The following is a 14052-nucleotide window of genomic DNA, read 5'->3' on the forward strand; positions in this document are numbered from 1 at the left end:
AATCGCATCTCAGCTAAAAGAAGATGAAATAATTAGTGTGTTTATGTTTACTCTTAGTCGGTGTCTTCATCACTTAATGCCGATAACTTGTGACTGTGTTCGCTGTTTCATGTAGAGGCCACCAAGATGTGAAGTGATTCTTGGCTTGAAAGAATATATTAAAAGGAAATTCATTTTTTTCTCATCGTCTCTCTGTAGTAATTCAAAAATCAAATGTGTGTTTTTCTCACATTTTAAAAACATGTTTCCAAGCCAAAGGTAATGATGCGTCTCCAGCTACAAGGCCTCTCCGCATTAAATGACCTGTTAAATGAGTTGCTATTTGGATAATATGAATGAGTGCAAACAAAGGAGTTCTGGGAGGTTTGGAGCACTCAGCTCCTGCATTAGAAAACACTCTCAGGTTTCACAGCACCTTAGCTATTATATTTAGGGGAACCCTGGATTTAGTCAGATTTCAGCTCTTGTTTGTGAATCTTGCAGAGGTGTGAGATAAGAAATAGGAAAAACTTACAAACAAATCACACAGCTGTCTGGTTTTGAGCTCTGTGCAGTCTGAGCTACAAATACCCCCATTGTACTGCTGTGTATCCTTATCATAAGACATCAGCACTTGGAGGTAGTTGTTAACTTATCCCAGCGCTAATGCCCTCCTGCGCTGCCCTGGGAACTCGCAGGCCATTGTCCTTCACCTCCATGCAGAGTTTGGTGAAAGGAGGAAGGGACAAAAAGCCTTGTAGGGTTCACATGCTGCAGCTTTGTAGCGCTTCGTCGAGGGAACAGAGGTTGGGGATGACCGCAGAAAGTAGGCTACAGGTAAACTGCGATCAGTACAAAAGGAACAAAATGGGAATTGTGCATTTGAATGGCCACACATCCCTGCATCTGACATATAAAGCTTGTAGTTAGAAACAGCCAGCTGGATAGATTTACATCTCACCAGCACAGCAGATGAGGCATATTTTTTTCCTGATGGCAATTATTTGGCTCTTCTACCATTAGAGGAGAGGTTGACATTTCATGTCTGTTAAATACACAGCCAGCAGTCTGTTAGACTAGCTCTGCATAGGGAATGGAAGAACACAAACATATGCTAATTTTGATGACAAATAAATAAGATACCAGAATTTAACTCACGAAAACCAGAGTACAAGCTTCTCTGTACCATTTTTAGCACATTTAAACACACAAAAAAGCATTTTATATAATAATAATAATAATAATATGTAGCCAATAATGCACAGCAGTAAGCATTATGTACATTTAAGCAGCTAAGTCATAAAAAAAACCCTGTACAGTTGTGATCACACACCTAACATGTTTCTTATTGTGGATGGTGTGTCTTGTGTTTTGGCAGACTTAGCTGGGTAGGGTATCTCTGCTAAAGCGTAATTTGTGGTCCTGTACCCCACAACCAATTTGTTGTTTATGAAATCAGACAGCAAGGAGAGGGGTTTCCACCCACCATTTCCACCCACTACCCAACATATGCTCACATGTAGTCCTCCAAAAACCCAAGTGCACATTGCCAAGTAGGCCAGAATAGGGAAGCGAGTGACACCAGACCTTCTTGACCCTCAAGAGTGTTTTTTCCACATTCGCTCTACACTGCCTCCATCAACAACAAAGCTCTCCTCGGGTAGATGGGCTGTACCTGGACTGCCAGCAGATTGCAAACACACAACCTCCCTAATGAGCAATAGATCCACTTTAGATAGCTACCCTGTGGACCTGGATAAGTGGCAGAACACGGATGAGCAGAAAATTGTAATTACGGCTAAAATTACAGGCTTTAAAGGTGTTTATTTCTGCTGTAAAGTTGGGTATTTTAACACAGGAGTCAATGGAGCCCGACTCACTTTTGAAACCAATGTCAAGTGGCCATTAGATGAATTGCAGTTTTTGGCTCTGCCACACTGTCTTCATTTTATCACACATCAGCTTTGGCTTAACAAAAAAACAAAAAAGAACAGAAATTTTGTGAAATACAATCATTGCACAACCTTTTGTTTCTGAGAGCTTGATTAGAAAAATATGTTTGAAACTTTAAATTTCACTAATTAACACAAAAACCTTGTTATTTCTTTATGCTTGCAGATTCAGCTTTAAAATAAATTATTATGTACTGGACTTTTTACTCTACCCATTTATTATATATATGCATAATATTAATTAACAGAATTTGGATCTTAATAAAATACTGCTTCACTTTTACTGACGTGTCTCAGTACACAAATAGAAAGAACATCCTCTCCGCTTCTGTATTCCACTCAGTGACTGGCTGTCCAGTGTGCTTGATAGATTGACTGCCGCTGACTTTCGTCCAGTCATCGAACTGTGTGCCAGATCCACTTACACAACCTGGAGTAGGGAGTGATCCTCATCCTCTTAAACTCTCAAACTCTGCTACAGCTTAAAAAAATCCTTAATGAAGTTATATATGCCATGTCTGATGAATGTAAACCTTGCCCAAAGATTGTTTATGCCTCATGGGTTGTTGAGAACCTATTTTACATACACTCAGCATGCTGTGCTGGAAAGGCGTTTCCACCTGTCCTAATCCTAACGCTGCTGGGCTTTGAACTTGGGCTTCATGTGATGTACTAATCCAGCCAAGCATTTTGCTGCCACGAGAGAGCTGGTAATCTCCTCTCTGCTGAATGTCTGAGTCAGTCTGACTCTGCAGCGTTTGGCACGATGGAATCAGCAGTGAAAGTATTTTAAACAAAGTTTGAAACCCTGGAAAAATGCAGGGGAGATTTATCTGCTTCAGTGAGATATGAAAGAGGTTTCACCCACTCGAATACAGCAGCCTGCAGACTTTCTACAAGCTCTCAATGAGCTTTGTTCATTGATCTAAAATCCTCTGTCCTCACCATTCATAAAAACAGAACTGCGTGCACTCAATGTGTTGTGCACGTCAGAGTCTGCAGTGTTGAAGTAACTGAAGTGGAGGGAAAGCCCCACGTAAACAGAAACCAGTAAAACGTTTTATTTTTTATTTTATAGTTTTCTGGAGAATTTTTATGCACACGTGTGATTCATAGAGAAGCAGATTGTGGGTTGTTTGTGTGGGAAAATACTCCACCTCCAACTGAGTTTTGTCTCTGATGCAGAATAACACTTGATGTCAACTGCATTGAATAATGTGGCACGGGTTCAGTAAACAAATTAAATGAATATGAACCTCATGTTTACCATCACATAATGCAAGAGTCTCACTTGAATCATTTTAAAGTTCCCCATTGTCTGAATGAGGGTGCACCGGCTCTTTAGACAATAGAGATGCTCTCTGAAACCGGGGAAACCTCACCACAGTATGGGTGAAAAGAGTCCTATTGTCCTATCTTCTATTGTGCTGCTGGAGTAGCCTGCAAACAGAACACTGTCAGTCTTTGTCTTTGTCCGGATCAGCTGGGCATCCCTGTTTTTTCATGCTCTGCGGAGCCCCATGTGGCTGCCATGCCCTACATGTCACCGTAATAAAGTTAAGGACACTGCTGTTACAGTTGATAATGGAAAGGCAAATATGTTAGAAGCTCGGCATATGTGTAGCCCTCAAGCCTTTTTCCCCCCTCAGTATTTACAATGATGTTCTTGTGATTTCATTTGCTGTCTTTAAAAGGCTTAAATGGCTTATTGACACAGTAAGTGCTGATTAGCAAATGACTAGCTGTTTATTCTGTGAGTGTATAGTTGTCCCTGTCATTGTCACGAATGCCGATCATTAGTCATCAGTATTGGAAGATGATTTAAAAAGGGGTGGGAGGGTAAGGAGTTCAGTACTTCGGTAATTTTCAGATAAGCAGATTGACAATACGTATAAAGCACTAAAGCAAAAATAAAGTGCTAAAGTACTTAAGATTAGGAAACCACTTGAGAAGCCCCTCTTTTATTTATTGATTCATTCATTTATTTAAATTTTCCATTACTGAATTTAAAAAGACAATCTCAGTCATGTAAAAACATGAAGCTGTATTTGAATATAAAAGTGGTAACATAGTAACAAGCCTGTTCAAACAAAGAGTAAAGCTTCTGTTCTCAAATTTATTTTGAGTTTAAATGAAAAAGTGTTATCAGAAAAACTACATCAGAAGATTTATAAGGAGTATGTATAGTACTTTGAAATTATTTTTCAGTGTGTACAACATGTTATGCTTTAATAAAAATTAACTGGAAAATTAATTAGAAAAAAAATATATGGGTAAAAAATATATTTTGTTCATAGACTGGGGTAAGAAATACCGTACACACCGGAATACAAACTTAGTGTAACATAAAATACTATAGTAACAATGTAGCAAATAATAGTTTTCATCCAGTAACCAGAATGAACCAGCTTCTACCTTTTACTGAAATTGTTATGTAACAATGCTTTCCATTGGCCCGCTTTAAAATTCCAAATTTAAACTGATCACCTGATTGGGTTTCCACCAGCGGGAAGGCAAGGCCGAGGGGCGGAGCTTTGTGCTGGTCCGGAGATTCGTCAATCTATGTACAGATTGTCGCGCCGCCAACCGGGACCACATAGGAGTACACGTTACTTTTTTGTCTCTATTTGGAGAAATTTAACATCGAAGTGAAACACGCAAATGAGTGGAAATGAATGAGGTTTAATTTTCGTCGGGTCTCCCTGACGGAGAAATGTACACTGAAGGGCGTTTTCCGTATTTTTTCCAGTGTGTTTTTCCTAACAGGTAGTGAGCCTGAGCGCTCAGTCAGTGCAGCTCTGTAAGGAGACTGAATATCCCGCTTTGTAATCTCTTGACAGCCTTTTTAACCCATCTTTGGCTCGACGGAGGCTTGTCTACTCTCAACAGAAATATGGACTGTGTGTTTTTTTTGGATATTTTTGGGCGTTATTTTCTGAATTTGTAATAGGTATGGGTTTCTTCTTTTTCTCTTTTTTTCAATGTTCGCATTTATGGCAACAACCTGTCGTCCGCCTGGTTAGTATTTGGCAACAGGGAACCGTATTCATAGCCACAGGGGACGATTTTGTTGTTTAAAGTAGCCGAAAAATAACAAAAATGTTGCTTTTTCTGCAGCCTTTGTGTCATGTGTGAGAGAGAGTGAGCAGCGTATAGTATTATACACGGTGGCTGATGTATTGCCTTTACACCGCAGTGGCATACGTGGGGCTTGATGTGCACTTTCCTCCCCATGGAGTCACGAATAACGCTTTCATTTAACGCGCATATATTTGTGCAGATTATTATTTCAGGTGTGTCTTTAATTAAAAGCATTCGTTTAAAGAAAACAAACCCACTCCCCCTATGCACCTGCCACCGCTCACTTTTAGCTCTCCCTCAATTGAACTAGAGCTAGATTTTAGACAGGTGCTGACTGATTTCCCACTTTGGTATCTGTGTGCTACGATATCACTGTCATATTTCTAATTCTGTAAGAATTTAAGGCGGTATAAAGTCTATTAGAGACGTGTTGTTTTCTATCAATAATGATGCAAGGATGTGGCGTTCAGTGGCTGTAGTAATTTTCTAAAGGCTTGCAAAAGTCTGCAAAAGCTTGACTTAGTTTAACTTTTTTTTTTTAAATTATTTGTGCGTAGGTTTGAGCCATTGATGGACATGAAGAAGGAAGACGGTGTGGATTAGGATCTTCCCCTACCCATTTTTTCTTTTCTTTTTTCTTTCTTTCTTTCTATCTTTCTTTCTTTGGTTTAATCCCCCCTCCTCTCGTCCTAAATGTGGGCTCTAAAGGACTTCTTCCCCCTCTGCGGCTTGGAATGAAATGATGGCAGCACGTTGGAGTGATTCACCCCAGGACAATGAGGAGCGTAAACACAGAGCCATAACTCCATGTGGCAAGGTAGGACTAGCTGCAGGATGGTGGCAGTTGATCATATAACTGTTTATTGAGTGCATCAAAGTTCATTAAGGGCATTTTTTCCCCCTTCCATATGGACCATCTGTTTTTGACACAATGTGAGTTCTGTGCTGTTGTGCAAGGTGCTTGCATGTGGACTCACTTGTCAGAACTCATCACCTAAAACCTCCAAAGTACCTAACATCATCAGCGCTGTCATATAGAGGTATCATCACTTGCACAAAACCTGGGGCAAAATTTCAGAAGAGGGCAAACAAGGGAGTGTGAGCGTAGCGCACAGCACATCTTTCAGTGTTCGGGTTGACAGGGTTCATCTTTTTTTCTTCACTCTTGCAACTGTTTAAGTGCACAAAGAGAGTTTTATACTTGCGGCACTAATCTTACTGGGTCCTTTGTGTGTCTGCATGCCAAACTCTGATAAATGGCACATTGTGGAGCTCATCCTTTTCCTCTTGTGCGCCAGAGCTTCAGCGGTTACATCATCATAATCATCATCTCGGACCAGCTAGGCTTGAAGCATGTCATAACAGCATTGGACTGGTGGCATGTTTTGGATTAATCCATCATCAGAAAATGGCAACAGTCCTCTCTCTCTCTCTCTGTTTGTGTGTGTGTGTGACTCTAATCCTCTTACTGTGTCAGTACTAGCTGTGGATGGAGGACATACATTTTTGGAAATGGAGTAACTCAGCATCCTAGCAGAGCTGGACTGTTTTTGCAGTGGTTGATGGGGTTAAAAAGGAGGTGCCTGCTAATGCTTTTGGTTTAAAGTGAATCTTAATGAGGCCATCAGGCTGGATTGTCAGCAAACATAGTTTATATGTTGTCTGTAAAAACAAACTGCCATGAGGCAAAACCTTTTCCTTGTGTCTCAGCGGTGAAGTTTTCCACTTGCCTGTTTCTGCAATCTAATAAATGCTTGCCACAACATCACTTAACTCTCCCACACTGCGGAAAACTCCAATCACCATATCCCAGCAAGCTCCCAGCTTCCTTTTTCACTGGAAGTCCGATACTTAGAGCTTTTAATCAGCTGAGAACCACAGCTGATACTCGTAACATGCTCAGGGACAGCCCACTGAATCTGCAGGTTGATACAATTGAAATCTGACTCTCCATCACACCTCTGCTTCGCTGCTGAAGCCGTGACTCACCCATGACTCACCCATGAGTCAGTGCCTGTGTTTAACCTGAATATTTGCAGCCCGGGGCCTGACATATGAGCGAGGCAGGTGTTTTTATCCACCTGATGCCTGCCGCAGACAAACGCCCAATTTTAAAGCTTGGCTGCTTATGAACTGCTGTCTCCTCCCAGGGGTCTAGTGAGAGTGCTCCCGCTCTTCCTTCTCCAGCTTCCCACCCCCACCTCCATCATCTTGGCTTGTTAATGAGGGAGAATTCAGGGGGTGGCTTCTCTAAACCTGCCCCCACCAAACCCCATCCTGCTACTGCCAAAGCAATGGCAGCAACTCTGTGATAATTTAGACACAGCTGCCCGGGTCATTAGGAGAAAAACACCCCACACTGTCTATCCGTCTTATTTGTGTTCTTTTCTTTAGTCGACCTACTGTCACGTTCAGGCTAGCAGGGCAGCTATAAGGCAGCTGAGGCCCTGAGTTGTTTACATCTCAAAGTTCCAGTAAAAATATATTGAAAAGCAAAAGACTACACTATCTGTGAATGTTGTTTTTTTTACTATGGAGTCAGAGTGTGTGTCCTAAATAACCTTTTGTTTCAAGAACAAAACACATCAAACCAAAAAGAATATAAGCAGGTTAGCTCTTGGTTGCAGCTCATGTGTGCATGCATTATTAAATAATACCATATTAGGTGCTTCTGTTATAATAATAATAATAATAATAATGGATTGGATTTATATTGCGCTTTTCAAGGCACCCAAAGCGCTTTACAATGCCACTATGTCCTGTGGACAGACAAATGAAGCAGTTCTCCACCTGCTGTGGGTTCTGGTTAGACCCTCCAGTTTGTGGTGGATCTCTAGAGCAGAACAGGGACTACTGTTCAAAGACCATCTGTATCCATCTGTAGAGTGTGAGCCTCACAGTCAGCACATGAGCGTCTCTGGGCATTGACTTACTTTTGCTCCCAACCTCAATCGTCCACCATAACAAGTTTTTGGCACTACTGTGCTGACTTTTATTCGGACTCAGAGGTTGCTGTCTGGTTATCAACAACCGAACTTTCAAACTAAGAACGAAGGGGTTGTGCTCTAGACGATTAGTCATGGATGGCCTTGGTTTTCTGGGACACATGAGGCAAAAACGGGAAGAAAGGCTAAAATGGCTTTTTTTGGTCCACATGATGACTACTACTGGGAAAAACCTTTCTCTCTCCAATTCAGTTTCATTGTTACTTTCGGTGAAGAAAGAATTTGGGTTTCCAAACTAAAGGAGAATGAGAAATTGTTTGTAAAGGATTGGAAACATGTATGAAACTCTCCAGCTCTCCATTGATTGCATCCCTTGTTGAGGAGGAGGAGACCAGTGATGGTGCTCTAAGCAGCGGTGATGCTCTCTTTCTTGGACTAAATATAGCCCTTACTAATTCTGTAAACCCCTGCGCTTTTTTTCTTCTTCCTCACCCGTCCACATGCTTGTCTTTCACCCGTCCTCTATTCCCGCGTGTTTTCTACGATGCTATATTTAACCCGTGGAAAGACGAATGCTGAGAGGGGAAAAATGGAGTCACTGTACTGGAATCGCTGCCTTTTTTCTCCCGAATGCAATTAAAAGCAGCAAACACGTGAATGTTGGTCAGCACAAGTATCATTTTAGGGTTCAGGGAATGCGACACTGGTCAGTTTCTGTGGAAATTACAGAAAGAGTCAGGTTTTTTTTTTCCAAACAGATACCCAGCTGGACACGTCTTCAGTGTCACCTCCCAACCCTAATATGATTTCATGAAAATGAAATATCTAGCTATGGAGTGCAAAGTCTCCAAAGGATCTAACCGTGTTTGGGCCATGATGTTTTATCAGTCAAAGCAGTGACAAAGGGATGTCGATTTGCATACATCTGAAAAACAAATGTGTCTCGTTGCAGTAGATCAGGCCGCTTTTATGTTCTGCAAACAAGGCATTGACTTGGACATGACCTGGCTTCTGATTTAGCACACACACACACACACACACACACACACACACACATAGAAGGTGTAATGGGAATAACCAGGAGCACGGTCTTTGAAGGGTTTTCCCATTTGAGAACGCCACTTCTCCCTCGCTCTGGTGATCAAACTGAAAGTGGAGTGCATGTGTGTATATTTTGGCATCTCTTATCGGAATCAAGCTTCCCAGCTATTTTTTTTTTCCTGGAAAAGACAAAAAAGGAAATCTGCATGCATGCTGCACTCAAATCAAGGTCACCCGGGATATGTGTGCATATGTGTGTTGGACCGCACCCGTATCTTTTCCTCTTGTGGAGGGGGTGACATTAACGCTCGGTAAGGCTTCTCCGCTCGGCCACACAGGCTGCAGTCACGCTGGACGCTATTTTTCCATTAGTTAGAAGCACAGACAGATGATTGATGGATGTGTAGGGGGGAAACAAATGGGTGGGAGCAGGAAGCGGGAAGATGAGAGTTTATCCAGTGGAAAAAAAAACAAACCCTTTCCTCATCTTTTGTTTATTTATTTATTTATTTTTTTGTTGTTGTTGCCAATTGGCTCAGTGTCGCAGCCTCTTCTGCCTGGATGCCCCCGCCCCTACGTAAGATTAAGGGAGGGCAGGGGGGTGGTAGGAGTTTGGGTGGTGGTGGTAGTGGGGGGGTTGCACATGTAGGCAGACAGGCAGAACAGAACCAGTCTAATGCTCAGTGAGCATGATACACTATCCATTACACATGCCCAAGGCACCTCCATCAACACTTGCCCCCTATCTGGCTCTCTTTGGCTCCGAGGCATGACATACACTGCTCAGATGTGTGCTCAGTTGATCTGCATAGCACATTTCTTAAGGCGGTATTCACACTCCTCCTCCTTCATCCTGTCATATTCTACACCCTGCACGCTTCATGAACCACAGATTATGTAATGCACTGCGCTGTGGCTGCTGGTAGATAATGAATATGTGGAACACATACATCGAAAAAGAGCAAACATTTCATATGACCTTTTCTTACATTTATTATTTATTTTGGAAGTGAAGCATATACTGTATAGCTGTTATTCATTAGCAGTGTCTGCGTAGGTTCTCAGTCATCCAGGTCATGGTAATCTAATGAGCTTAAAGTTTCTTGAAGATGTTTCACCTCTCATCTGAGAAACTTCTTCAGTTCAGCGCATTAGCAGTGTTTGTTTTTGAAAGGACCTTATGTAACAGGCTGTTATCAGAATACATATCGTAACCTGTGGTGTTAGTCTGGGTTCTGAGGTCTTGGCAGGAAACCACATTATTTCCTGTTAGCATCAGCAGTGGAAGTGAACAAGGGCACTCTGATGAAGGAATGATTTCATGAATGGATGGCAGCAAAGCCACTGGAAGCTGTTGGAGGTTTATTTAATATGGCCTTTAAAGTGTACAACACCAAACTGAACACAGCTTCTTGATCACAGTCTGGCAGTTGTTCACAGAAAAATAAGTGGAACTGGTGAGGTCAGCGTGAGTATATTTAATGTTGCACATACTGGAGCGCTCTCGGTCTGCTATAATGCTAACTGAGTGACACAAGACAAATAGGTGAGCTGTGCAAGTGCTGCTCTGCATGCACATGGTGGGTGAGAGGAGAGACATGGAAGCATGTCAACTGAACAGGCAAATAAGTATGAAGTCATAATATTTGCCTGTTGTTTTCTATGTTTGTTTAAAGTTTCTTTATAGTTCTTTCGAGTTATTGTTGCAGGTGTTCAGGCCTGCCAGACTGTCGGGATGCATGCTGCTGGTAGGAACTCTTGACCACAGTTACTAAATGACAAGCTAACAGTTAATGCTAGAAAACCTCTGCGATTTAATACTCTAATTTACAGTTGGGGAATATGGGATGTTTTTTGTTTGTTGAAGCCTTAAATATAATTTTAATCAGAGCTAGGCCACACGGGAACCTTTTAGACCATGGGTCTTTGGTGGAAAAAAGTGGTCCCAGTGGGTTGTGGCATCCCCAGGAGAAGGAGCTGGGAATGACCTTTTGGCTGCTGGGGATGCCTTAGTCATGACTGATGAAAAGGTGGAGCACGAGCTGGGCTGGCGGATTGGTGTAATGTCATCAATAATAAAAGCATTGTACCAGACAGTTTTAGTCAAGAGAGGATTGAGCGGAACGTGTCTTTTTCGATTTTACCAGAGCAGAGAGTCTATGTTCCAGCCGTCACTTATGTTTGTGAGAGCTGAGTGATGACCGAAAGCATAAAGTTGCAAATACAAAGGTCGGAAGTTTGGCTAGCCTCTGCCTTAGAGACAGGGTGGGGAGGTCAGATAGAAGTCTCAGAGCGGAGCCCCTGCTCCTTCATGTTGAAAGGAGATAGTAAGGTGGTTAAGGCATCTGGTTTGGATGCCTCCTGGGCACCTCCTTTTGGAAGTTTTCCAGGCACGCCCAACTGGGAGGAGACCCTGGGGTAGACCCAGAACCTACTGAAGAGATTTTATATATATTTATATATATATATATATATATATATATATATATATATATATATATATATATATATATATATATATATATATATATATAAAATCTCTTCAGTAGGTTCTGCTTCCACCAGGGGAACTTGAGAACGCCTCAAGTTCCCCTGGTGGAACTGGAAAGTGTTGCTGATTGATCAGCTATTTGTTTTGACAAAAATGTAATAATAATCAATGAAACCATTTTGCACATTATACAAACAAACAATAGCAAATGTGTTTCTAAATTAGTCTTAAAACGTTAGGTTGAAAGAACAAGCAGTCTGAAGTCATTACACAGGGTAAAATCGGCTGCATTTAGGCAGTGCTTTTCTAGACTTATTAATGTCTCACAGCACAAGTCATAATCAGATTATTCTGGTCACCATTGACGTCATGTTTATTTAACACAATAACTCAATAACTTTTGAAAGAGCTTAACAAAACAAATTGATTTGCAGCTGTTTTTTCTTGTTTGGCTTCTTGAAACTAAGGTTACCAAATGGCTTAATTTGTCGTAGCCTTCTTGTTCAATAACGACTTTCTTACTGTCATCTTGGTCCAAGCAGAACTAAACCTGAGCTAGCATGCTGCCGTCTGAGGTTTGAGTTTGAACACATAAAGTACAGTTTTTAAATATCACTCACATACACAAATTAATGATACATAGCGCAATGATTTTTTGGGCTGGGACCGTGGGAGGGTTTAGTTTCTTGACTAAAGGCACTTCCACGTACTTTCCTCTTAGCGGATCGCCTGCTCCACCTCCTTGGGATTTCTTTACCTGCATTTTCTGTTTAGCAGTTATAAAAATTAGCTATCTGGATGGATTTGGACTGAATAAAAATGCTAATTTTGATGTGTATTAACTCTTCTCCACTGATGTTAATAACCCACCTCATCCATCTGCTGTCTCAATAAGCCTCGTGTCCTTTTGTGACTTTCATGGCATTCTCTTCCTGATGGCCTCATCTATTTTCCGTCAGTGAACTGAGGTAACGTGGATATCTGTGGAACACACATGCGCTGTGTGTTGTTTTGAATGCGAGGTCGTGTGGCACTGCCTGCGTGAGAGCGCCACGAGATCCATAACTCACAATTGATTGGATTATATTGGCTTCATCGTGGGGGGAGGGCACATGCTTTTGCTCTTTACCGGACTATTCCTGGCGTGTGACGGGGGGAGTTTTGGAGCCACATGGTGCTGCATTATGTCACAGCGGTTTACTGTCTAGATGTTATTTAGACAGTTGTGTGTCAGTAATTCAGCATTTTATGCTTTAAATTATTCCAGCATGAGATAATTTGGACTAACGTGAGGTCTTTAATTTCCAGAAATCTAAAACAAATTCTGCTATTATAAGGAAAACTGAACTGATGCAAAGTCCTCTCTCACAAACTGCTTTCAGAATATTTTTCAGAAACATTTTGATGCCTTTTAAGAGGTAATTTCACTTTTTTGAAACATCGCCAAGGAATGACGCACTTTATTAGAATTGCCTGGCCTAGATTTAGATATTGTGGGAACAGTGAGTCCTCGTTGAAGATATTGGTCGAAGATTTGCTTGTATTAATCCCCCTGACTTCTTAAGCATTTTGTTGTGTTTTGTTTTAAATGTAAGATGTCAAAACATCGGCTTTGACGTCCTTAATCTCGCCAGGAAGTCTGCAGACAGCTGGACGGTTTGACTGACATCATGTTTTGACTTATTCTATGTGATATTTTGGCTTGTCTTGCTGAGCATCTTGACAGAAGCCCCCTCCACCCATGTGGTTATTTTTTTTAAGCTAACCAGACATATTTGGTGCCTCCACTCTGGAGGTAAAGTTAGCTGTAAGTTTAAAGAAGCAATTTCACAGTAAAATCAAATATGCATGTTTTAATTCCAGTCTGCAGACTTCACACCAAACATCTACATTTACATCTTGTCACTCCCATGAATGTCAGCCTCTCCTCACAGCTATATGCCATCGACTGCCTATAAAAGATAGAGATAGCCACTGTGACTTCATCCTTATTTACATATTATCTTTTTGTTCTGAAAGTGACCATATTATGGTGAGAGGGTGAGGTACTAAGTTAACTACTAGAGTCACTGCAACTGGTTAAAAATGTACATTTATAAATAGTACGGGTGCAGTGTATAGACACAGATATAGGTCATTAATGGTAAGTAACAGACTAAGAAATTCACGGGAACTGAAGCAAAATTTTTTTGACTCAATAAGCTGTAATGTTTGTCACATAATTACAATAAAAACAGTGTACTGAGACCTAGGACACTGTGTTTGCACACACTGGCCACACTTTATAAATGCTTAAAGCTGGGCTTAAAATCCACATGGATTATTATAAGTAAATTCACATGTTGCATAGTTGTTATCCATATAGATCTAAACAGTTTTTCATACTAGGCTATAATAAGCATGCTTTGGTGTAACGTTGAGCATTTTAACATGTGAGACCATAGTGACTGAAGCAAGCCTCAAGTGGCCAGGTGAGGAACTGCAGTTTCAGGTACTTATTGTGTCTGCACTTTGTTACAGGTTGATTTTGTAGTTTGATAGAATGAAAATAGTTCCTATATGA

General features: G+C 41.2%; 1 protein-coding gene across 2 annotated transcripts in view; it reads left to right on the forward strand.

Moving 5' to 3' along the window:
* The first annotated feature begins 4469 nt into the window (after positions 1 to 4469).
* arhgap21a (Rho GTPase activating protein 21a) overlaps positions 4470 to 14052 on the forward strand; it is a 101671-nt gene continuing 92088 nt past the window's right edge. Inside the window, exons 1-2 of one of the 2 annotated variants that reach the window (XM_026180094.2) lie at positions 4470 to 4881; positions 5570 to 5829. In XM_026180094.2, the coding sequence (XP_026035879.2) occupies positions 5752 to 5829 (78 nt within the window). In that variant the 5' untranslated portion in view covers positions 4470 to 4881; positions 5570 to 5751. The remainder of the gene's footprint in view (positions 4882 to 5569; positions 5830 to 14052) is intronic. The other variant, XM_080306111.1, reaches the window with a different exon arrangement.

Source organism: Astatotilapia calliptera, chromosome 9 (genome assembly GCF_964374335.1).
Source record: "Astatotilapia calliptera chromosome 9, fAstCal68.1, whole genome shotgun sequence".
Lineage (NCBI taxonomy): Eukaryota > Metazoa > Chordata > Actinopteri > Cichliformes > Cichlidae > Astatotilapia > Astatotilapia calliptera.